Genomic DNA, 27455 nt, shown 5'->3' on the forward strand with positions numbered 1-27455 from the left:
TTTCTATAATATCCCTGGCAGGACAGTGCAGTATGGTATCTTACAAAGGCTTTAAGTTTGCTTTGATATGAATTCTTTGTTATTTAATACCTACATAATCTCAGTTAAATTGTGTGAGTTCTCGTCTAAAACTGGGTGTTGTAAATATTTACTGTAGAAGATTGTTGCGTGCACTTAAATGACCTAGTCCACTGCCCAGAACCTAATGTCTATTCAAAAGACAGCAGCTATTATTAACATTTTAAAAGTACAGATTGTATTTGTATATATGTATGTCTTTCTTAAGTAATGTTCTTAAAGTCATCAGTGTATTACACTTCTGTTTGCTTACCTGTAAATTACTTAAAGCGTTCTACAATGGAATTTTCTCAGGTTTGAACTTCTTCCTGTCCCGGAATCTGTGCATCACCATTATGAGGCTCGTAATTCTTGATAATTACGACTTGGCTAGTGAATGGGCAGCCAAATACATCTGTAATCGCATCATTCAGTTCAAACCTGGACAGGACAGATATTTTACATTGGGTTTACCAACAGGTAATACACCATTTTTTCCATTTTAGATTTTCAAGGTCATGGGATTGAAGGGTTTTATTTAGTAAAATATGTGCCCCCTTTATTTCTTGCCATATCACTGATTGAGCATATTAATGTATAAATCCAGAAATGTGTCTGTATATCTATCTAATATCTATGTTTCATTACTGTCATATTAAAAGTGTATATCACTTGCCACTCCAAAATGCAAAAGGAAATAACTTAAGTGATGGTCATAGTATTTTTTGTACCTTTTTCTAGTTGTTTTATTTTTAGGGATGTTTCTTTTCTTTTTTCTTTTTCTTTTTCTTTTTCTTTTTCTTTTTCTTTTTCTTTTTCTTTTTCTTTCTTTTCTTTTCTTTTCTTTTCTTTTCTTTTCTTTTCTTTTCTTTTCTTTTCTTTTCTTTTCTTTTATCTTTTCTTTTTCTTTGCCCTCTCCTCTCCCCTCCCCTCTCCTCCCCTCCCCTCCTCCCTCCTCTCCTAATTCTCAAGTTAGTTAACATACACTATAGTCTTGGCTTCAGGTAATGATTCATCTCTTACATATGACACCCAGTGGTCATCCTGAAGAGTGTCCTTCTTAATGCTCATCACCCATCAACCCTCAGTTTGTTCTCTGTATTTAAGAGCTCCTTATGGTTTGCCTCTTTCTCCGTTATTATTTTATTTTTCCTTCCCTTTTCCTATGTTCATCTGCAAAGTTTCTCAAATTTCACATCTGAGTGAAAACACATGATATCAGCCTTTCTCTGACTGACTTACTTCACTTAGCATAGTACCCTCCTTTTCCATCCACATTGTTGCAAATGGCAAGATATTATTTGTTCTCATCGCCAAGCAGTATTCCATTATGTATATATACCACATCGTAACCCATTCATCAGTTAATGGGTATTTGGGCTCCTACCATAATTTGGCTTGGCTCTTGTTGATATCTGCAATACGTATTGGAGAGCATATGCCCCTTCAAATTAGCATTTTTTTATCCTTTGGATAAATTCCTGGTAGTGCAATTGCTGGGTCATAGGGTAATTCTATTTTTAATTTTTTGAGGAATTGCCACACTTTTTCCCACTGTGGCAGCACCAGTGTGCATTCCCTCCAACAGTGTAAGAGGGTTCCACTTTATGCACATTCTCGCCAACATCTGTTGTTTCCTGAGTTGTTAATTTTAGCCATTGTGACAGGTGTGAGGTGGTATCTCATTGTGGTTTTGATTTGTATTTCTCTGATGATGAGTGATGTTCAGCATCTTTTCATATGTCTGTCATTAGGATGTCTTCTTCAGCAAAGTGTCTATCCATGTATTCTGCCCATTTCTTGACTGGGTTATTTGTTTTTTTGGGTGTTGAGTTTGTCAGTTCTTTATAGATTTTGGATACTAACCCTTTATCCGATGTGTCGTTTGCAAATATCTTCTCCCATTCTGTTGGTTGCCTTTTAGTTTGGCTGTTTCCTTTGCTGTGCAGAAGCTTTTTATCCTAATGAGGTCCCAATAGTTCATTGTTGCTTATATTCTCCCCTTGCCTCTGGAGACATGTCTGGTAAGAAGTTGCTGTGGCTGAAGTTGAATGAGCTTGTTGCCTGCTTTCCCGTCTAGGATTTTGATGGTTTCCTGTCTCAAAATTAGGTCTTTGACCCATTTTGAATTTGTTTTTGTGTATGGTGCAAGAAAGTGGTCCTGCTTCATTCTTCTGCATGTTGTTGTCCAGTTCTCCCAGCACCATTTGCTAAAGAGACTGTCATTTTTTCCATTGGACATTCTTTTCTGCTTTATCAAAAATTAATTGGCCATATATTTGTAGATCCATTTCTGGGTTCTCTATTCTATTCCACTTGTCTGTGTGTCTGTGTTTGTTCCAGTACCATGCTGTCTTGATGATTACAGCTTTGTAATACAGGTGAAAGTCTGGGAGTGTGATGCCTCCTGCTTTGGTTTTCGTTTTCAACATTGCTCTGGTATTTAGGGTCTTTTGTGGTTCCATACAAATTTTAGGATTGTTTGTTCTAGCTTCGAGAAGAATGCCAGTGCAATTTTGATTGAGATTGCAATGAATGTGTAGATTGATTTGGGTAGTTTTGACATTTTAATATTTGTTCTTCTGATCCATGAACATGGAATGTTTTTCCATTTCTTTATGTCCTCCTCAGTTTCTTTCATAAGCTTTCTATAGTTTTCAATATACAGATCTTTTACCTCTTTGGTTAGGTTTATTCCTAGGTTTTGTATAGTTTTTGAGGGATATTGCTTTCCCTATTAATATAATTTGTAGATTACTTTTTTTAATAACCATGAAGAGGTACCAAAAGTATGTACTATTGTCTCTTCATTTCACCTTTCCTGCCTCATATACTCTTATTATCTTATTAGCCCTTTGCTATTTCTGTGTGTATTTTCTTTTCATTATAGAAGTATTAGGAGTGGGGGTGCCTGGGTAGCTCAGTTGGTTGAACATCCGACTTTGGCTCAGGTCATGATCTCACAGTTGGTGGGTTCAAGCCCCGCACCAGGATCTGTGCTGACAGCTTGCTCAGAGCCTGGAGCCTGCTTCAGGTTCTGTGTCTCCTCTCTCTCTGACCCTCCCCTGCTTGCACACTGTCTCTCAAAAATAAATTTAAAAATAAATTAAAAAAAGAACTACTAGGAGTGAAAAATTGAAGACTGACATGTCTTCATGACATAAACATTAAGTATTAATTGCATGTTTTATTCTATTCGGTTCACTAATAAGGTTTTTCTTAAAAGTTAACCAAAAATAGTGTCATTGATCTCATGGTCTCACTTAATTTGATATTGCTGACTTCCCCAGGGGAGAGCATTAGACCTGGAAGCAGAGCTGCTACACTCTTGGTGACTGCAAAGCATATATTCCTCATCCCTAACCTTTGGTTTCTTTGCCTTTAAGAAAGATGAGGATTATAATAGCTGGTCATGCTGTTTGAGGCTCAAATTAGATGGTGTTTGCTCCAGTCCTTTGTGTACTGTAAATACTATGTAAATTTAAGGTTCCCACAAGTGTATCTTATTTAAACAGTTTTTTTTTCTTTCTGTTCCTTCTCCCATATGTGCTAACTACATAAAAGCTACAATCATAATTTTTTTCACTTGTATAATTTTCTTGAAAGGTTTTGTTTAGTTCATTCATTTGTTCTTTTGCTTTTTGTCTTTGATCCAGGCAAAGGGGGATTTGTAAAAATTGTGTGCACCAGACTGGCCCCCTCCGCAGCCACATTTTTGATTCATGAGCCTCAGTGGCTGAACATGGCCTCGGTATCAGTGTGCTTCCTGTAAACCAGGACTACAGTCCTGCTAGCTGCGTTAACCATTTTGTTTTAAATATGATATATAACTACACAGTAATTTTAGCTTGGGAGCCGGAGGTCTTCAAAGTCATAAACATGCTTTTGTGTGTTTGGATCTACAGCTTTTGCTTTATTTTTGAATAGTTTGCCTAGTAGTACACTTGCCAGGGTGTATTTTGGAAAACCTTTGTGGATATTTTCCACTTCTCTCCTTCATTGACCATTGACAGTGTTAATCACGCTCTTCTCCTCTTTGCTTTTGAAGTTTGAATATACATTTTTTTTTTTGAAAGAGAGAGTGGGGTAGGGTCAGAGAGAGACAGGAGAGAGAGAATCCCAAAAAGGCTCTGGACTGTTAGCATAGACCCTGATGCAGGGCTCAAACTCCCAAACTGTGAGATCCTGGCCTGAGCCAAGTCGCATGCTTGACCCGCTGAGCCATCCAGGTGCCCCTGAATATGAATTTCTGTAATTCAAGCAGCATGTCATATTATTATCATCCCTCCCCGAAGCACAATTTCTGGGGAATGTCTACTTGGTATTTATTGATAAGATCTTAACAAGCTTCACATGTAAGGGCCTACATGCTTCCTGCCTCCCAAATTTATTCCCTGATTCTCTTACTCTGAATCATGGTAGGATAATTTGACTGCTTGTAGTTCAAAAAATAGACCTGAAATTGCTGGCTTTATTTTCATTTTACATAATGAAAACCATGTGAGCCTTGGAACCAGACAGAATCTCTTGAATCTCTGGCTTCATTGCTATGTGATATTTGGCAAATTCCTTGATCTTTTTGAACCAGTTATTTTGTCTTCAAAATGGGAAAGATCATGCCAGTTTATAAAAATTGTATAAAAACACCAGTATAACTAAGGGGCACCTGAGTGGCTCAGTTGGTTAAGTGTCCGACTTCGGCTCAGGTCATGATCTCATGGTTTGTGAGTTCAAGCCCTGCACTGAGCGCTGTGCTGACAGCTCAGAGCCTGGAGCCTCCTTTGGATTCTGTGTCTCCCTCTCTGCCACTCTCCCACTTATGTTCTGTATCTTTCTCTCAAAAAATGAATAAACATTAAAAAAACGTTAAAAAGAAAAACAGTATAGCTCTCATAGGGTAAGCATACAGGTGTCATCTCTCCATTACAACTTAACCCTGTCTTTGACTATTGGAATTCTATCCCTTCTTCAAGACTCAGATGAAATGTCATGTTGTTTGATCCTTCTTCTAACAAACAAAACTAATCTTCTCCTCTTTGATTTACAGTAGTTCTGCAGACTTCCTATAGGTTATTTATAACATTTTTGTTACGGTTATTTTGTATTTGCCTATTTCCTATCTTGTGAGTTTTTTTAGGATAGAAACAGTTTTAATTTTTGTTTTATCTGAATCCTAGTAAGCACTTGGTAATAATTATATTAGTAAACTTTGCAAAGCAGACATTAAAATGAAGTTTCTTTAACCATTTCACCATGTACCATATTTTTCATTATTTTTTTTCTTCAGCCACTTTGATTAAAAAGTAGAAAATGAATGTGGTTATTTTTCTGTCATCACCATTGTGACTCCTTACCTTTTTTATTCATATATTTTTAAATTAAGGAAGGAATCCTATAATTATACAGTTGACACTGAAACAAACACAGATTTGTTTATGCTTCAGGAAAGGAGGGAAAAAAAGCATATTTATCCATCTGTTAGATAAGTTTTATGTTAGAGGGCCATAGTTCTTTAAGAGGGAATTATAAAATTTGACCATGTAAATTATTAATCACAGATTAAAACAGTATGTTTTCTATAGTTTTATGAAATTCTTCTGGTCTCTGTTCTCTGAACCTATGTGATATATATTATTGATAGCTAGTTGTATTATTCTTTCATCTCAAATGAAACACAGTCTTTTTACTGCTCTAGAAATTCCCTTTGTATCTTTTTTTCTAACGAATGATTAGTTCTCTCATACTTCTGTCTGCCACTTGAGTAGAAATTTTGTATGCATGCTGTATTTTTGCATGATTTGTTTTCTGGTGGTGGATAGATTAGGAATTAGCCAATACTCCAGCCAGGATTGGGAGGTCCAGGTCACTTGTTAAGGATGCAGTCAATCTAACCTTCCAATTTGTAGTTAAAAAGAAAAGAAAAAACCAGCAATTTTAAAAACAGAGGGTGTTCTTCAAGTGGCTTAATTAATTTTTTTTTTATTGTGCCATGCCATGAAGCACTATAACACTGATTTCAATTTTATAAAACATGTAAAAGAATCACATTTATAAAACAATAAAATCAAGAACTCAGATGAAGTTTCCAAAGCCAAGATCCCTTTTCTCAGAATTCATTTTACTTTATACATTTTAGCTGTTACATGCTAAAGATAATGCAAAATAAGAAACAGAATCTCCAGTTAAGATCATAAAGGCTAAGGTTCCTCAATCAGTCCTTGCCAATTTCTGAATCTATTTTGAAAGTAGAGGCAATATTTAAATTTAGCTCTGGTATCCCTTTTTATTTCATTAAGTGGTCAACTTGACCTATTTATATATCATTTATGCTACAAATCATTTTCCAGAAAAGCTTTTTCTCAAAAGTTGGGGTGTTTATTTTCCTTTTTTCCACCTGTACTTTCTAGAAGTTTCTTATCTTGGAATATCCATTATTTCCAAATATCCAACAACTCTAGGATAATTTTCCAAACTATAATTTCTTTTGACAGATTACTAGTTTTATTTAGCAAGTTCTACTTTACTAAGATTTAAGGTACTTTGTAAATGTGTGTATAATTCAAAAAAATTGTTAATTGAATATGTATTTAAATTAGTCATTGTTCCCTTAGTAAATTGGAAATGGAGAATATCATTAAGAGAATAAAGTTAATATATAAACATTTAAAAAATTGATTTTTCATTTAAGTTAGAAAATTGAATCTTTATCTGTTTTAGGGAGTACACCTTTAGGATGTTATAAAAAACTAATAGAATATCACAAGAATGGAGACCTTTCTTTTAAATATGTGAAGACCTTTAACATGGATGAATATGTAGGTAAGGAATATTATTTGAATATATTATTTGAATATGTTTTAAATAAAATGAATATAGTTTGAAATTAATACATTATTTGAATTTATGTTTTGGATGTAACATGACTATCTTTAGAAGATAATGTACTGCCTTTTGATGAGGTTGAGAGTTTATATTAAAAACATCTGTATTTTTGTGATGCCAGCATGATATATGGAAGGAGTGTGGGACTGGAAACCAGATCGGTATTCATGCTGGGCTCCGCCACTCATGCAGCTTTGAGCCAGTCCCTTCACAGTTCTTCCTTTTTTTTTTTCTTTTTCTTTTTCATATTTTATTGTATATTTATGAAAGAGAGTGCAAGTAGGAGAGGTACAGAGAGAGGGGACAGAGGAGCCAAAGCCGACTTCATGCTCACAGCAGAGGTCTTAGTGTGGTGGCTGAGACTCATGAACCATGAGGTCATGACCTGAGCTGAAGTTGGATGCTCAGCCTTCTAAGCCACCCAGGCATGTCCCCACTCTTTTTTTATTTTGCAGAGTTAAAACCGGTGTTGTGGAAATAGATTGAGTACAATGTATGTAAAAGTAATTAATAAAATAAAGATTTTTAAATATAAATGTATTTATATTTATGGCTGAAGATTTTATCATTCATAGTTAACTTGCTTAACAGGAAAGATCTGTGACGCAAACAAAACTCTGTTTTAAACTTTGCACACAGGAATACATTTTTAATGGTAGTCCAAGTGATAGTCAAAGAACTGCTGTGATTCAGTATACTTTGCACGCATACGGGAGAATAGATGAGAAACGTGGACCAACATTTCACATATATGGCGAATTAATTTCTGTGGAGTTTAACACATAAATCCGTTCCACTGGTAAAGTTTCCTGTGTTTGAGAAGTGGAGTACGGTGATTAAATGCAGGTGAACTAGACTTCGGTGTTTGAATTCCAGCCTCTCTGTAAGCTGTGTTATCTTGAGAAAGTTTACTTAATTTTTCTGTGTCTTTGATGTTCATCTGTAAAGTAGGAATGGTAAAAGTATTTCCATTGATGTACAAATTATATGAATTAATACATATGTGTAAGGTGGTTAATATTATGTCTGGCATCTAATGAGCATATATTCCACACAAAAATGCCTTTAAGTTGAATATGGTTATAGAAAGGTTATACATGTTCAGTAGCATCTGTGGCTGAATCAGAAAAGTAAACTTTGGATTTATTCTGGAAATATAATTTTACTTATTAACTTTTAATTTAGGACTTCCCAGAAATCATCCTGAAAGCTACCATTCTTATATGTGGAATAACTTTTTTAAGCATATTGATATAGATCCTAATAATGCTCATATCCTTGATGGGAATGCTGCAGATTTACAAGCAGAATGTGATGCTTTTGAAAGGAAAATAAAAGAAGCTGGAGGAATTGACCTTTTTGTTGGAGGTATGTAAACATTTTGTCATTACTCTTAACCTTTGTGTGATGTGGGGAACACCTGAAACTGTCTATAATATCCACTTATTCAGTACTGATTTTTAGTTTACTTTATTTCCATTAACAGTAGTCTTAAGGTTGGTAAGTTAGAATTGCTTAAATCATGTCTTGAGAAATAAATCCCAATACCTGCTAAACTTCTATTATCTCTTTAGAATTCACAGTTAACCATATCTTACAAAATGCATGATGTTTCTTTAACTAAATAATATTCTTAACTTTTACAGTTTCTTTACAATTCTAACCCAGCTTTCTTACCCGATTACAGGGTTAAGTCTCTAAACGTGTGCGTATGGAACAGGTAGATTTTAGCATTTCTCTCTGCTCACTTAAATTGCTTCATCCCACTTTAAAAATCAGTTAAGAATGATACAAGACTTTATTTATCATCATCCTTTACTTAATATGAACTAAGATGTATGATTATCTTTATCAGCTCCAAGTGAATAAATGTTTAATTGGCTAAACTCCACTTGAAATATATATATATCACATATATATGTATATGTGCACATGTGCCCACATATATGCACATGCACATGCATGAAGTATCATTGAAAATAGGAGGAAGAGTTGGTTTTTTTTTTAATGTTTATTTATTTTGAGAGAGAGAGAGCATGTCCACTCGTGTGCACAAGAGGAGGGGAGGGAGAGAATTCAAAGAAATTCCAAGTGGTGGAGCCTGATGTGGGGCTGGATCTCATGACTGCGTGATAATGACCTTTCTTTCTTTGTATTGACAACATGGTTTTCTGTAATTATTATAAGCCTCTGAAACATTGAATTAATTACCATAAGAATAATATAACACCAAAGCTCTACAATAAGTTATCTGGATATATCTAATCTTTAATTTATTAGAAGATTGCTTAAATGTATATGAATTAGATCCTTATTAGAGCTGTTTGTGGAGATTAATTTTTGGTTGAGGTAGTTGATTGCCCTTGGGGAAATTGGGGTATTACAGTCAGGCATAAATCTGCATTCTGTCTCGTCCACTTATTATCTGTATGACTTTGAGAAATTTATTGAAGTTTATTGTAGTTAAGTTACAGGAATTAATATTACCCATTCCAGAACTTGTGAGAACTAACCATGTCATAACATGTAAAATGCCTTGCATAGTGGTTGGTATATAACTGGTACTTATTCGGTGTTACTTCAGTCTTCATTTTCTGAACTGTAGATGCTGAAATCATTGTTCTATAGGTTATTGTATTTCCTGCTTTTTTACTGGGTTACTTCTAAGGGTATCCAGTGAGATTGAAATTTTATCCTTGAGGAAATTTTTATCTCAACATAACAGAACCAGTATCATTTATTTTCTTTTGTAAATGGGATGGGTTTTCTCTGAACAAGAATCCAAGCTAGGCTGTTTTGCTTTTCAAAATTGGAAGTTATCTGTGTTTTAATAAATTTGCTAATATTTCAGTATTCCTGAGGAGAATATTTGCATTCCAGTTTTGTCCATATGGTTTAATTCTGAGATAATTACCATTTGTATTTGTCAGTATCAAGCCTAGGGCAGTTCATATATGGGAGTGTTGAAGGAATGTATTACCCATGCATCCTTCATATTTTCTAAACTCCATACCATATTCATGTAGAATTACTGTAATGTATACCTAATTACTATAATATAATTATACCTAATGTGTCTACATTTTAGTTATATCAAGAAATATTTTCACTCGTTTACTATTATACAAAAAGGCATGGTAGTTATTAGAGGTTCATTATTAAACATGGCTTAATGAAAAATGTCTTGTTTACTTTTTCATTTGAATACCTTTTTTCATGTTAATTTATTTGCCTTGCATAAGGATCCATGTGACAAGTCTATTCGGGATTCAATACTAGGAAATAGAATTTATTGGGGGTAAATCATCAGAACTAAACTCCATTTTCTTTTTTTATCTGCTTCCCAGATAGCTTAAAGTAATGTTTAAGGTTGAATATCCCTTGTCAAAGATTTTTTTTAGGTTTATTTATTTGTTTTGAGAGAGAGTGGGGGAGGGACTGAGAGGGAGAGAGAATCCCAAGCAGGCTCTGTGCTGTCAGCTCAGAGCCTGATGAGGGACTCAATCCCACGACCCATGAGATCATGACCTGAGCGGAAACCAAGAGTGGATGCTTAACCGACTGAGCCACCCAGATGCCCATATCAAAGATTTCTAGTAGGACTTTCTTCTTTCCCCATAGCTTTAAGTCACTTCTCATTTCTTTTTAGCTTTTGGTATATTACCTCACTATAAGTTGCCTTAGTTTTCCCTTTGAAACAGATGGAGTATAAATTATAATTATTTGTTTATGACCGACTCTTACTTCTACAAAAACCCTGTTTTCTAACCAGTTTTTATCTTAAGCTTACTGCAGTCATTCTCCCCTGAACAAAATATATATATTAAGATGATTTCTTTGCCTCTTGTATTAACATCTTCACTGTAGTCATGTCATGGTCCAAGGTCTGCCATTTTATATTTACTATCCAAAGGACATAATTACTCGGTGAATACAGGGAGAAGGGTTAGCTTATTGCATTTACTTTGAACTTTTTCCTATTGGGGTACCCTATTATTGAATGTATACTCATGAAAGAATCTCATTTGATTCTTTGCTTTTGTTGATCTCGATTTGTTATTGGATTTTCAAGATGAGGCTTGGTATCTGGGTCTTATCACTTACCCTTCTTTTGTTCCAGGGTTTGTTGGTTAATAAAAACACTAAGAACTGAGCCAAATGGGATCAAAATAACAGCCTTAATAAAGGTAAAGTTGGATTAGAGATTTCAGGTTGGGCTTGAGGCCAAAATGGGGTTTCCTATTCCTTCCACCTAAACTGGAAATAGTAGGATGAGAAGAACTCAAGACCATGAGCCCATCATTTCTTAGTTCTGGTTAATAGAATAGGATTTCCCTTTCCTCAGCAGAAAGGAAAAAGGAGGACAATGTGTAATCTCTACAGTTCTCATCCTTTGATGACAGATTTGTTAAGAGAAAGAGTAAAATGTATCATGCAGTCCCTGACCTATCCCCAGCAAGAAAATACACAAATATGAAATGTTATAAATTAACTCTAAAGGCATTACTAACTTTAAAAGTATTTTAAGGTACTGTTTTTAAAAAAGTAAAAATAAGACAGTGTGGGAAAACTTTAACCTTCTCCTTTGGCTGTATGATTAGATTATTTGCTTTGAAAGTAACTGTCACCTACTTTGGGACCAAAAGTGAATTAGTTGGAATGGTTCTGGGCGAACTCACAGAATTGGTGAAGGGTCGAAACAGCCAAGTCTTTGGAAGAAGAAGGATGGAGGAGGCGGAGGTCTCCAGGGTAGGAACTCCTGGACCTCTCCTGCAGTGCTGTCGTCACATACCTCAGCTCCAGATACTCCTTTACTTTCTGAATCCTGAGAGAAATTCTGATTGTTTCAGCTGGGGATGAGTATTTATCACTAGACCACAATCATCCTGCCTCAGAGACATATATAGAGTAGATTAAGGTCCCCTCCATTGTGAGGGAAGCAGGGCAAGGTGGAGGAGGAGGGAGAAACTATACTGAGCATACCAAAGAATAGCAACCATCTGTTCCTTTATTCAGCCATTATTTATTGAGGGCCTCCTAAGTGTCCCGTATCGTTCTAAGAGGTAGGGGTACAGGAGTCAAGAGACAGTCCTTACTCCAGTGAAATTTACATTCTACCCCACAGAATTTTAGGGACACAGGAGAGACAAGTAATCTAGACTCTGAGGTTTTAGAGATATTTCATTAAGGTGCTAATGTATAAGTTTGACTTAAAGACTCAGGATTTGCGATGGTTGTTAAATTTCATTATCCTTTTAAAGAAAGTTTTGTAAAGCTTTGTGAAACATTCTGAACACTTTTAAAATATTTCATATCAGGAAGTTGCTAATAGTTCCTCATGGTTAGTAAGGGACTGTATTGACACTACTGGTAATTTCCACCATACTGTACACTTTTGTATGACCCACATCGCCACTCAGAACACTGGTGTTGATCCTTGAGGGCTTCCTGGTTTTTTCTGGAACTTTTATTTTCATGGTTATATCCTTTCTTCTTTATACATAAATAGAAAAATTAAATATTTGGACAGATGTACACTTAAGAGGAGAAACAGAACAGTCTTATAAATACAGAGAGAACTCCATATCTTTAAAACATTTATTAACAAGCAGATAGACACTAATGGAAAAAATCCATACATATTAACCACATGTATGTCAGGCTTGAGGTGACCACATTAAAACCTCCTAGAATCTAGTGCTTTGGTAGCTTATATCTGCTCCCTAAGATTTTCATTGCTTCTTCCGTCACATGGTTATTTGTTGTCATATTATGCTTTCTTGTAATCTGGGAGACATTGGTTAGAATTGTAGGTTAAGAGTCCGTGAAATACATGTATCTGTCATTAAAGTAAATATGCAGAATATAAATGTAACATATTTTGACTCAGAACTTGAGAGTTTATTTTTTCATAGATGTCAGAAATCTGACTAGCTTGTAGAGTACACATGTGTGAAACCTGATTTACTCATGCCATAGAGATTCTTCATTTTACAAAAAGATTTACTTCCAATTTCATTCAAATAAGGAATGTTATGTCCCTATTATTTAGAGGTGATCCTAGAATAGTAGCTGGCAGTATGTTTGTTTAAAGCAGTGTTTTCAAGTTGTGGTTGTCACCCATTATTAGGTTATGAAATCAATATAGATACACATTTAGCATTTACCTTTTGTGTGTTTTGCTAATGAAATAGAATTAAATGGAATGCCTCCTAGCAGGGGTAAGTATTGTTTCATGCCGTTCTTGTTTTTATGTGTGCCCACGTGTACTAGATGGCAGTGTCAAATATATTTCTTGTAGTCGGCTCTAGTCAAAAAAGTCTGAAGAAAATTACTGCCCCATATTGTCCAATCTAGACACTTTTGTAAGTGAGGAAACTACTACAGGGAGGTCCAGTAGTTAATTACCCCATCTTTAAAGTGTTAAAGACCACTATGTTAGTCATCAAACTAAGATTTAGATTTCAGTTTTGTGTCAGTATTTACTAAATTGTTACCTTGAATAAGTCATGTATTATCCTTGAATGTCAGAGTTTTCTTTTTTGGTTATCTTTGAGAGAGCACAAGCAGGAGAGGGGCAGAGACTGGCGGACAGAGCATCTGAAGCAGGCTCTGTGCTGACAGCAGGGAGCCTCCAGTGTGGGGCCCGAACTCACAAACAGTGAGATCATGACCTGAGCTGAAGTCAGACCCTCAAACAGCTGAGCTACCCCGTGTCCCCAGAGTTTCCTTTTGAGCTGAAAAACAGGCTGGGAAGATGAGGCAAATAGGCCTAATAAGACTGTCTTTAAGATTTTTAAATATATGTGTTGTTGAGATGTGAAAATGCTTTATAAAGTGTTAATGCAAATATAAGGTAATGCTTAATTTTATTGCTATTACAATCATGCTCGCTCAGTGCTAAACACATGGAGAACATTAAAATACTTGTTGAATCAAATACAGGAACAAATATTTTCATGCACCTTTTGAAATTCAGCTATCAAATAAAACAAGGTGAGTGTATTTGTGACTTTGCTCTTTAAAAAAACTTGAACTTTGGGAAACCTTATTTACTTTATGTGTATGTGTGTGTATACTTCTTTTAAAAGGAATTGGTCCAGATGGTCATATCGCTTTCAATGAGCCAGGATCCAGTTTAGTATCAAGGACAAGATTAAAGACTCTAGCAATGGACACCATTTTGGCAAATGCTAAATATTTTGATGGAGATTTATCGAAGGTGCCAACTATGGCTCTCACAGTTGGTGTGGGGACAGTGATGGATGCAAGAGAAGTAAGAATTAACTATTCTTTAATGTCTATAGATTTCGAAGGAAATATGACACCAAACAAGTGATATTTTGGTTATATCCTATTCACAATGTAAATTGTTATCTAGCTTTCAGTAGCTTCTGTAAGTCTCATTGCAGTGTTTAGAATTCAACTAAATCAAGGTTTTGGAGCTTACGTAAACTAAGAATTAGGCACCATTCCTTTTGGAGTACTTCATTTGCCTGTTCCTTTCTTTACAGTTTGAGTTTCTAAAATCATACTCATCAAATGGTCTGTTTTTAGGTGAAATAATCTTGTGAAAGAACTGTAAGGCTAATTAACACTAAACTACTTCTGGAGGCTCAGGATAATTTAGTGTAAAGTACATCTTGACTGTAGGAGGATAGCCAGTTCGCTTCCGACAGAAAAAGAACCAGTTCTAAATCTGTTCTGAATTTGGTATACTTAAGAAGGCAAGACCTCTGAACAGACCCTGCCTACTTTTAAATTTTTTTTAAAGAACCTTTATATATTTTTTAAGTTTATTTATTTATTTTGTGAGAGGGAGAACCCCAAGCAGGCTCTGTACAGATAGGACAGAGCCTGAAGTGAGCTTGAACCCACAAACTGCGAGATATGACCTGAGCTGAAATCAAGAGTCAGACACTTGACCAACTGAGCCACCAGGCACACCCTAATTTTTTATTTTTAGTTGGGCTTTCATTTCCTTTCCTGAGAATAACAGAACAAATTATAGTCAGCTCATGATTATAAGTGGTTACATCATAGGGAAACTCCTTTCTTTTCTGTCAACAAGATGGGATTGGTTCTGAGTAAAGTGTACAGACAAGTTGTAATGAATAAGTAAATGATCTTAATGTAAATATGTCTAGACTTGAACATACACCTGGAACTGTCCTTCAAGATGTCATTTTTCAGGCAGAAGTTATCAGTATATGAAGAAAGACCTTTCAGGGATTGAAATTTCATAGTAATTAAGTTGCAAGAGATCTTAGAGCAATTGTATTTCTAAAAAATGAAACAGTTATACAAATAAGTTTCTTCCATTTAACAGGATTAAAGTTATAATGTAACTTATGCTAATTATTAGAATGAACAGAGGGTTATTCAAATATTGATTTTTTTTTCTTTTAGTCAATTTTTCCAACAAAACTTTATGATGCCACTCACTCACCTCACAATTTTCATTCCCAACATGATTATAAATCATTATGGCAAAACTATTCTAGCACTTTATTGTTTTTACAGGGGCCTTAGTACTTTGGTTTTTTTATAGCAGTCTTTTGAAACAAGTATCATGTCATGGTACTTAATGCTTTAATTTTAAGGAACTTAATGTGTACAGATTTTCATTTGCCAGTGGTTTTAACTGTGATGTGAGCTTCTCTTCAATTTTAGTTTCATTAGGATCAAATACATTTAAGGAGTCCCTAGCTGACTCAGTCAGTAGAGCACATGATTCTTGATCTCAGGGTTGTGAGTGCAAGCCCCACACTGGATGTAGAGGCTACATAAAAATAAAATAGTTTTAAAAATACACAATAAAATTTTGTATCAATTTATGGGGCAGATGCTACTGTTAAGTGAAAAGTACATTTGAATAGGAAACTAAATTTCTGAGTGGTTAGTTTGTTCATTTGTAAGGAGCTTCATTTTGGCAGCTTGGTTAATGAAGACCTTCTGTGCACACCTTGGAATTGACACCCTGGAAGTCACTGCAGGTTTCTCTAAGACTTGGGAACTGTCGATTAGATAAGGAACCACACCCATTACTACTTTTTCACTCTTTCCTTGGCTTGAGACCTTCACACTAATAGTCTGTGTGAAATGCTCTACTTTTCTGGACCTTGCTTAGGTGAAATGGCACCTAGAGGTTTTCAACGTTCAGAATGCCCTTTCTTGATAATCCTCATAATCAGAGTTACCTCTATTTTCTCTCAGACCATTGTTCTTTTCCTTTATATCACGTTTCACAATTTCTGATTGTTGTTGTATGTTTACTGGTTTAATGTCTTTTTCCTTACTTACAGTCATATATATCTAGCACCTTACACTGCTTACAGTACAATAGGAATTTAATAACTTTGGGGAGTCGTTTGAATGAATTTTGTTCATGATTCATGTTAGACAAGGTTAGTTCTATCACAGCTTGGTTATTTACTTGAACCACCAGATCTGACTTTTGTTGACTTCTTGCTCTTTGTCAAAAGCTAAATGTTATGTTTTGGATATGCTTAAGATGACATAGGAAAAACTAATAAAACTTTAAAATCTGCTTTTGATTTTGTTGTCTTACTGAAATCACCGAGGTCACCAGTGATTTCTTTATGCGAAAACCAGCATCTTACGTGCAGGTCCTGCCCAGCTGAGCTTCTCTTCATCATCGACGACTGTGGACCACTCCTTCCGTCATAAAACTCTAGCATTCTTCTTTCTGAGCGTTCCTTCTCAGTCTGCCTCCCAGGCTGTACCTTCTTCTTCGGCCTTTTGAGTACTCTTGTTCCCTAGAGCTTCATCCTGGAACTGCACATCCACTCTGCATGCTTTGGAGCGTAACTTTTTTTATTTTTTATTTTAAATACGTCAACAGCAGTAACTCTTTGGAACATTCTTTATGTAGCTTTATCACTATTCCAAAGCGATTAAGTACTCTCAGTACAGTAATAATACTACATGTCTTTATCTTGTAGTCATTCTGAAGCTTCAAGTTTCATATTTCCAACTTCCAGCTGACATCTACATATTTAAAGATTTCTTATAGGCTTACACTGTCCAAAATTTAAATATATCTTTCTACGAAATTTACCTTTCTTCTGAATATTCCCTCTCTTGGTGAGTAACAACATTCACCATGAAATTTATCTGAGCTTGAAACACGGGTCATTTTCAGCATCTCCTCTACATCTAATAAGTCAGCAAATCCCAACTATTTAACAAATCACTTAGAGGTAAGTAAGGATCTTGCCCTCCATCACCACTGTCTATTAAGTTTATATCCGTTTTTTCAAGAATTATTGCAAAGCCATTCTAAATGATGCCTATATCCATTCTTTACACAGCACATTCTCTGTTACATTCTGAATTATTTTTTTTCAAAAGCACAGTTCAGTTTATTACTTACTTATGTAATTAAGAGTCTCTGCTGCCGTATTATTCTGTCAAAAGGCTCTGTATCAGATCTCAACCAGTGTTCAGGCAATTCCTTTCATTCTCCTGTACTCTAGCCTTATCAAATGTCTAGCCTTTTTTTTTTTTATTAGTGTTTTATTTATTTTTGAGAAAGAGAGAGACAGCGCAAGCAGGGGAGGGTCAGAGAGAGAGGGAGATACAGAATCCGAGCACAGGCTCCAAGCTCTGAGCTAGCTCTTAGCACAGAGCCTGACGCGGGGCTTGAAACCACAGACCACGAAATCATGACCTGAGCCAAAGCCAAACGCTCAACCAACTGAGCCACCCAGCTACCCCGCAAATTTCTAGCTTTTAACTGACCACCCCATAACTGTCTGACATGCTCTTTATGGAGCTTTCCTGCTTATCCTTAAAGACTTGGTTTCAGGTAAGAGCTTTTTCATGAGAGAAATACTTACCTTGAGTATAGTAGAGTGGGTAAATCACAGGTCACCATCAAATTACATTCTGAGACCATTTTTTCTTTCATTTCTTCTAGATAATTCTTAGTTCTCAGTTACAGGTTGTGTATGTCTTAAGCTTGCACACACACTGAGTAATTCTTCATCCCACCCCAAACTTTCAGCAGCTTCCTTTCATTTCACTCCCTTCATAATACTGTGTATTTTCCCTTTCTCATTGGTAAATGTTTGTCTTTTCATTTTTTCACAGTGTACATTTGACATAGAAATTTGTTGCCACTTCTCCCATTACATTTTACATTATTTGCTTCAATAATGAAAGAGTGTTAGCTCATATTGCGTAATAGAGACTATCTAAAGTAGTTAAGGATACAGACCCTGGAATCAGACTTCTCGTTTATATCTTAGTCTTACCAAAACATTAGGCAAGTTACAGAATATTTGTGCTTCTATTTCATTTTCTGTGAAACGTAAAAGTATCCCATGATGTTTTGAGGAGATAAATGAAATAATTCAAGGAAAATGCTACAGTAGGTGTTTGAACTTTGTAACCACCAAAACATATTTTGACACTCTATTAAAATAACTTCAAAAAATATCCTTCATGCAGCAATCACTAGATTTAAGGAGGCATGAAAGAAACTTTGTAGAGACTTCTTAAGTGTTAGTCTAAGGACTTCTGCCAGATTGTCTAATAATCACCTAGGGGACCCTGATTCCTGGGTCCTCACTCCAAAGATTATCAACTGGAAGACAGGATGAAACAAAGAACTGTGTGATTTTTTTTAACTCCTCTATAACACTTATATTCTCTTGAGAAAAAACAAAACACTGGCTAATAATATCCAGCAAGAAAAACTAATTAACAAATCTATTAGTCCATGTTATGCTTACCTTGTTATATCAAACAATTTTTGTTTTAAAAAAACAAAGGCTTTTATGTGGCTTTTAAATTCCCCACTAGCCTATATCTTTATACTTAAGAACAAGAAGTCTCAATAAGAACATTTGTAAAAATTCAAACATCTCTCAGTTCATGGGCTCTAACAGTAATGAGTATAGCTTCAAAATGAAAAGTATTAAGTCTTGATAAAATAAGTATAGTATCTGATTCATTAATCTTTAATTTCTTCCTGGTTTGAAAGTCTGGTTTTAAAATATGCAGAGCAGAATTTTTATGTTACAATATTTTAGAATTATAACCATTTCAATACTCACTTTTTAGTTAACCATTATAATGAGAAAAAATCATGTTTAAAGATTACATATATTGTTTAGATTAACTTAAAAAATAGGATAGATTTAGTGCTCAAAATGGTAAAGATTCATTCTGATGCAAATGCACTTAGATTTGCACATGTTCTTTGAATCAGACGTTTTAGGAATTGGGGACCAGGAGCTTGGGTTTTCTATATAGTTCATAAGGGTATTCTCAGTCATGTGTACTTAAAGGTAAGTTCTTGCATTTAATAGATCCCTAATCCTTTTCAAAATCTAGTTTTTATTTGAAGACAACTTTAGATAGGACATGTTCAGTAAAATGGCATTTAGGCTTCTTTCTCTTACTTTCAAAGTAATATATACTCTATTGATTGTTTGGACTAGAGCAATTGGCATATCATTCTTGGTTATATAAATTATTTGCTGACCTGGAATTCTGCTTTTGCAAATCAGCCCTTTTCATTCTTCTTCTTCATTCTCCCAAGTCTCTTCTGCACATCATATCTAATGTGTTAATAATTATATGCATTATGGTAAATTCAGTAATATTCTATGATACTATTTTAGTTTCTTAAATCAGAAGAAATTAGTTTATGCTTGCCTTTTACTGTGAACAGAAATAAAACCCTTGAACTGTGAAGAAATATGTAGCTATTTATTTTTATTTTACCTTCAGAAGAATATTGGTGTGCTAACCTCTTTGTTTCTTAAGAAAGGAGCTTTCTAGTAATTTGAAACCTGTTTTAAGAATTAACATGCAATGGTCATGATTTTTCAGGTAATGATCCTCATAACGGGTGCACACAAGGCATTTGCTCTCTACAAAGCAATAGAAGAAGGTGTAAATCACATGTGGACAGTTTCTGCTTTCCAGCAGCATCCCCGAACTATATTTGTGTGTGATGAAGATGCTACTTTAGAGTTAAGAGTTAAAACTGTGAAATACTTTAAAGGTGAGCAATGAAATTTCAGAAGCTGATTGTGAGAACATTCCATTGTAGATGAAAGTTAAAACTTAATAAGACTGTGGAGTTACAGCCTACACTGTGCCTATTGAAAACTGGCATTTTGCCAACACACTAGCCAGTTTTTTTTTTAAGGAATAGAAAAGTCTCACTGCAGATAAGAGTTGCTTTCAAAATATTTTTCCTATTTTTCATGAAGAGAATCTCTTCAATCTGTATTTTCAGTGAATATTTTCTTGAAATCCGAATTTAATATTTACTTTCATATTGTATATGCAAAACTAAATAACCCAAAAGGAAATGTATATATGTTCTGATTTTAATTGTTCCCCTGTCCCACCTCCCTCACCAAGCTATGTTTAGCGCCTAATCAGCAGATCAGTTGGGTCACCCACTAACTCATCTGATCGTCACAATTTCAAACTCTTCCCGTGTATCAGCTGTACTGGTTCAGTGTCAGAGCAGTATGGAATAGACTCGGCAACAGAGCAGGGGTTTGACTGCCCAGACTTCTGCAAGTAGATTTTCCTTTTGACTCTTACTACAGTGTAGGTCAGTGGTTCTTACACCTCATGGTACCAGGCTGTATATATGAAACCACAAGTGCTTGACATAATGGGTGATTTAAGAGGTCTTCAAGGACCATACTGCTTAGAACCTGTTCTCTGCTTAAAAGTGAATTCCTCATATAGATACACATAATAAACAAGCTATATAAATAGGTGCTCTTTATAAAATACCTGTAGATGATATGAAAATATTATATAACTGGTCTTCTATATATATGTATATATAAAAATGTATATGTACATACACAGACACACCAGTAATTAACAAAGTATGTAGTTATGTGTACTGCTTTTAATTTTTTTACTCTAGTAACTAGGTGTTTATTTAACATGTATTAGGAAAAATATGCTGAACCAGTCAAACCTTTATTTCATGAATATAATTGCTTTGACAGGGCTAAAGAAGTTACCATACATTATTATCTCTAAGACACATCTTTTTTCATGTCTGTTTTGCCTGAAATTGGGATGTGTTTAAAATTGGTGTCACTATCAGTTACCTGGTAGCATTTTTTTAAATAGTACATAAAACAATGTGTCTTATAGTCTTCAGTGTCTCATTCATGAAATACAGTATGTAGCTTAAATTTTAAGTCAATTTAACGGAAATTTTTAAATTAACTCCATAGTTCATGTAAATGTGTGAATGTGGCAGAAAAGGTGAAACACAAATGATGGAAATTGGATGAACAGTGAACAAATACAAATTTGATGTTTATATAGCTTGTATTTTTACTTACTATTGTGACATTCATTTTCCTGTTTTATTAAATATTCTTCAAAAGTATTTTTAGTGACTGTATAATAGTCAAGTAGATGTATCACAATTCACTTAAACATTTCTTTGCTATTTCATCATTTATATTTTCATCAAAAAAATTTTTTTTGCCAAACCACAAAGGTATCAAATTAAACTGCAAAATTTCTTAATTTAGTAAGTTGTCAGGTAAGAGCAGAAATATCTGTGATGAGTTGTGAATGTGACAGCTCGTGGGTGGAGTTTTACCTGTGTATGTAGTCTTTCAGATTTCATTACAAATATTAGACTCCTTGAAAAAATTAATAAGAGGAATCTCCATTATCCACATATTTTAATGCCAGTTTTAAGGAGATTCTTTTAACATTTGCATATTCTGATACACCAGCAATCATCAGACAAACCCTGTGCTTCTCAGACTTTGTTTTTTATAGAAAAACTTCACTTTTTATGTAAATATTTAACAAACTACTCAATAATAGTCAATAATTATATGACCAGGCACTATTCTAAATGGATTATACTTGATTTACTTCTCACAATTCTAAGATGTGGGTACTCTTACATAATCCCATTTATAGGTAAGTTAACAGGCTTAATAGAGATGTTGTCACCCAAAGTCATACAGCTTATATGTGGACAGGAACTGGTTAAGTGAAACCACACTTATCTGGAGTCTGGGCTTTTGTCCAGTTATACGGCCTCATAGGGTAGGTATAAACTGGCTATCTAAGTCATGTATCTGTTTGTTTGGGTTGTTTGGATACTATAATTGCTTCCAAAAGGGATAGACATATTTTAAAGGTAACTTAATACAGAAGGGATGTAGGTGATTATACGTATTTTGTTCTCTTAATTCACCTATCCAGATTCTAAGTTCTTCTCAAACATTTTGAAGGGTAGACTACTTAGGAGAAAGTCACTGCACTGCTCTTTTGGGGACACTGTATTTTCCACATTGGAGCCTCATATATTTCTGAAGAGGTTCAGGGTGCCAGCTTCAGTCAGGGTGCCTCCCTTCCTATGGAGAAAAATGGAATTGAGATCTTGGTTGGGCTATAGTCAGACCTATTTCATAGTAAGTAATTTTACTACAGGGTAGAATTGAATATTCAGATTTACACGTATTATAAATGTAGTTTTATATATTTTCCGTATCTTCATTGAGTTATTCTATCACTTCAAGATGTACTGGAGAATATGAATCCTGTAGTTACTATCTGTAATTCTTCATATTCCACTCACATCACTACTCTTTCTTCCCATCACTAAAAAGTGTCTAAAAGGGTTCTAATTATTTAGCTAAGAAAATCTAGGTTAACTGTATCTAAAACAGTAAGAATTATTAGTAAATGGAAGTTTATTTCATTATACAGCTATACCTTTTAAAAGATAGAAGTAAATCACAGGAAAATATAGTTTAATATTTAATGTTTTCTGATTATTTTTGCTAATTTCATATAAAACTTATTTTATGTTCTCAAGAATATATTTCCAAGACATCATCATCATAGTGAACTTTGTTTTGGTTTCATCCTTTGTAGGCCCTGCTCCAGTAGCTTGACAGGTTGAATGAGTTCAGATTGAGCCAAAACCATAAAACTGACATTTAGAACCTATGACATTTCACTTCTAGCAACATGTCAGGAAGTCTGTATGTTTTACTCAGTATTCAATTTACTTTTGTTTGCTCGTGATTTTCTATCAAATTTTTGTATTCAAAGTTGCCAGTTTTGCCTTGTCATAGTAGATTCTTTGTGTCCTCCAAATGCAAATAATAAAATTTTCAAGATAATTTCGTTTGGATACAGCCTTATATATAGATAAACCTTTCAGAGTTGAACCTTTGTTTATTCTGTTTTGTGTTTTAAATCTCCAGTGTATTCTTTGCATTACCACAGCTGCAAGTAAATGATAGATGAATTCTATAGAGTAGAATGAACCTCTTATTATAGCTGCTTCTCCATAAGAGGATGCATCTTCTAATGAAATGGCTAGAATCACCCCTGTCTGTGCTGTGCCCTCTCCTGGCTTTCCCTAGCCCCCATTTTACTGCTCTTTACATACTGGTTGTTGAAATGAATGAAACTTTTTAGTTAAATCTTGTTTTAAATAGGATTGGTTTTGTCTGGAAATATCATGTGGTAGTTTTCACTAGCAAATATTTCTTCTGCACTATACACATTACCCTTTAATGTATATTTTTGGTAAACATAAAGTATATTTACCAGTTACAGTCATCGGCCAAGAAAACAGGCTCAGGTGCCTTCAAATACAGTCTCACACAGTGTTAGCAAAAAGAAATGTTAACAAATATCCCTATCTGAAAATAAGTGACTCAGTATTATAAAAAGTTGGCTAATTAAGTGAGAAATAAAATGTATTTCATTAAAATAAAAACTCCATAAAGGTGGGGGCTTAGGTTTTGTTTATTGCATTATTTCACTGTCTAGAAGTGTGCTTGGTACTTTGGAGGCATTTGTAAACTGTGGATACTCAGACAGGTAGATGGATGGGAGAACCTTCTATGTTGATAGGATTCAAAGCCCTAGAATTGGATAATACCATTTAGATTGGGAGGAAATGGCAAAAGCAATAGGACAGATGTAGGGAAGAGCTAACAGGGCAGCAGAAAATGTCCCTGTTAATAGAGAACCATTAAAGTGTATTGATAAAATAGGGCTAGATTATACATTGAAAAAAATCTCTACACCCAATGTAAGGTTCGAACTACAACCCCAAGATCAACACTCACCTGCTCTTCGCCCTGAGTCAGCCAGGCAGATTAGACTTTAAAAATCTTAGAGTGAAGTGGAATGTAGATATTAAGAGCAGAAAGGAAAACCCAGGGCTCATGTGTCACGGCTCTTCACTTTTTGGGTCATGGGCCACTTTGAAAATCTGGTGAAGAGACTGACCTCAGAAAAAATGCACACTTGCACACAAACATGTGTTATCTTAATGTGGGAGTTTCAAAGACTCCTTGACCCATCTCTAGCTCTGTTATATAGAAGAGTCGAGGCTGTACTTGATTTCTGCCATGTGGGCAGCTTCCAAATTGCCAGCACTTAGAGCAGTCAGTACTGAACCATCTCTGACTCTGATTTTTTCTTATATTCTACGTTTAACTATTTTGTTAACGTCTAAATATGGATTGTTCAACTTTTTAATGGTACAGTGGATTTTTTCACTAACTTCCTTCAGGGTGGCTTGTTATCACCCCTACTGTAATTTTCCCTAATGGAAAACAATTTGCCAGATGAATGGATGGGGTAAAACACTTTGGAGACCTAAGGTATCGTGGTGTAACAATAGTGCTGTCCCTAGCTGGAGTCGGTAGAGGAAATGCCAGAGGATCAAATTCAGCAGACTTATAGATATAATTAAAGTGTATTCATCAAGTCAGCATTCAAATTTGTTCTTTTTGTCATACTGAAGCTCTGAAGACAAGAACTACTTCTACTTCTGGTTACTCCCAAAGAATCTGTACACATTCTAGATTCATAGCACCATAACTAATTGTAAATTGGTATCTGCTACATAGTGACAACTAGACATTATGAAACATTTCTATTTTCATTTTTCAGTAAAACTTTATATCAGATGGGAACCAATATACTTATTGTATCTTATAAACTTCTATTGTCTAAAGTAAATGAGATATAATTCAAAATTAAAAATAAAACTAGAACTGTGCTTTTTTTCTTTAAGGTTTAATGCATGTGCACAATAAGCTTGTGGATCCACTATACAGTATGAAAGAAGGAAATTGAAGGAGATTGGAGCAAAATTCTGCTTGAATGAACAGAACACTTTTATAAGTAGATGAATTTTCAGCTATGCAATATGATAAAACACGGGGATTTTTTTGAAGACTGTCATTTTTGAAGTCCAATATCTATATGTTAAACATTCCATATTTACAATATGTCCATTTTATACTAAGGTTTAGAAGAAGTTGACTCTCACAAATAACTGTTACTGTAAAGTACAGAAGCCACACAGCCACTCTATACAACAGTGCAGAAATGAAATGTCTGTTTAAAAATTTCAATTCATTTTAAATGCGAAGAAGATATATCAAGTATCATTCATATGAATCTGGTGGCATTCTCAAAAATTTTATTTTTTAATCACATAAAGACACTCCACCTTTCAGATTTCAATCACTGTAAACCTTTACTTTTGGAATGTAATCTTTGTATTTTCCGTGCATTACACACAGCTTTTCTGCACGTGGTTGCCTTAGTCCCCTTCCTGCAGTAGCATCTGGACATCAAAAGTCCTGCTATATAGTGTTGGAACAGAAAATCTGAAGAAATGACAGTGCCTAAAAGTACAGTTTACGTCCTTTTGGAAAGTATGTATAAGTGCATGGTTTTTGTGCACCACCTTCTACAGCACTTTTTTACAAATGTGCTCTTATTTTTATTTAATGACTTGGGTTCATGCTTTTAAAAAGTATTTTGGCAATTATGAACTTTATACCTAGCAACACACTTATGGAAATTCTTTTGAAGACAATTTTCTGATTATTGTTAAACTTCATAAATGATTAGCTTTACTCCTTACTTAAATGTCTAAAAAGGTAACATGATAAAGTATTTATAAAAGGAATTACTGTAAACTATTTTAGATTGCCATTAACATGCATCATTAAATTACAAATAAAACTATATTGTTTTCTATCTTTAACTCAAATAAAGCTTGTAATAAACAAATGCTATCAATTTTATTTCCAGAAGTGAAACTGAATACACACATCTGAGAGATTCCAACATTAATAGTATATTGAGCCTGCATTTATTTTTTTGTTGCCATCATGCATTTTGAAGATCTAAGTGAAAAGGCAATGATTCTACCTATAATTTCTTAGTCACTCCTTGGGGAATAAAAAAAATGCTCCCTTCTGCATATTTTGCATCTAGAAGAACATTACTTATTAATATACTTAAGCATACCTTAACTGAAATGTGATTGAAATGTATTAACAACAAATAAAAATCAAACGAAAATAAAACCTATAGAATAAAATATGCTCCTTTAATTCCAGATAACACAGTTATAATAACCTTAAGTGTTATAAATGGTCTTTAAATGGCTAGTATGTCAGGATCATCTTCCAGTTACACCCCTGGTAATAAAACTCTACTGGTTACTACAAACTACCTTCACCAGGAAAGACCTATCCTAGTGAAAAAGCTAAGATATCTTCCAGGGCTTGGTTCACAAGTTCCTTCTGTGCTTTCCATGTGATAGCTGCAACACGGTTTAGACCTCCTTTCCATCACTACCCTTGACGTTGGGGGACTGGTTTGAGGCTCAGGTACTCAAGCTCTCAAGCAACTGATTTCTGGTGACTCTGGCTCCCTAGCCCAGAGGCCAAGCTGCTGTGAAGTGAAGAACTAAGAAGGTATTTCCATGGGGTAATAAAATACAGTAGCTAAGAACGGGTGGGGTTTGGCTAAAGAAACCACTGTTTAAATCCTAGCTCTGTCAATCAATGACACAGGCAATGCAGGAGTCTTGAGCTTCTTGCTCTGTAAGGTAGGGCGGTAACAGTACCTGTACCCTTACTGTGTGTAGGTTGAAGGAGGCAATGCCTGAGGAGCTCAGCTCAATGGGGTCACATATTAGATTCAACAAATGGTGGCTATTTTAATACGCACATTAAGATTCTGCAAAAATCTTGGTATAGTAAGGTCCTAACAGGGATAAACTTGGAAGACACACACCCTAAATCATGAAAATCATCTGTCTGGATGAGTGACCAAGGGAGAGAACTTAAGCTTATACTAAAGAATTTGAAAAACACTTGTAAAACTGCTGCCTAAAAAGAGCTTAAAGGAAGAGAATTGAATGTGTCCAAATTGTATGCCTACTAATAAAGCACAAATATTAAATAGTACACACGTGGTAGATACTTCATGTCAGGTACCAATTTCTGACTTTCTCCTAACAATAATGATAGAACACTTTGTTGTACAAATTATTTGTAAATGCTCTTCTAGTTTCAAATATACTGCCATTTTCCAAAATACTGTTCTGGAATCTCATATTTCATCTGTTCTATTACAGCTAGAAGAGATAGGAAAGATACCTAAGATAATATAAGGATGAGATCATGGGTAATTAACTT

The 27455-nt window shown here is 34.8% G+C and overlaps 1 protein-coding gene across 1 annotated transcript; it reads left to right on the forward strand.

Moving 5' to 3' along the window:
• The first annotated feature begins 375 nt into the window (after positions 1-375).
• GNPDA2 (glucosamine-6-phosphate deaminase 2) lies at positions 376-26037 on the forward strand. Its single transcript, XM_029946436.1, has 6 exons — positions 376-537; positions 6775-6876; positions 8125-8307; positions 14031-14215; positions 19804-19978; positions 25028-26037. The coding sequence occupies exons 1-6, from the start codon at positions 414-416 to the stop codon at positions 25087-25089; spliced, it is 831 nt and encodes a 276-aa protein (XP_029802296.1). The 5' UTR covers positions 376-413; the 3' UTR covers positions 25090-26037.
• Positions 26038-27455: the final 1418 nt, after the last annotated feature.

This window comes from Suricata suricatta, chromosome 1 (assembly GCF_006229205.1).
Source record: "Suricata suricatta isolate VVHF042 chromosome 1, meerkat_22Aug2017_6uvM2_HiC, whole genome shotgun sequence".
Taxonomy (NCBI): Eukaryota; Metazoa; Chordata; class Mammalia; order Carnivora; family Herpestidae; genus Suricata; species Suricata suricatta.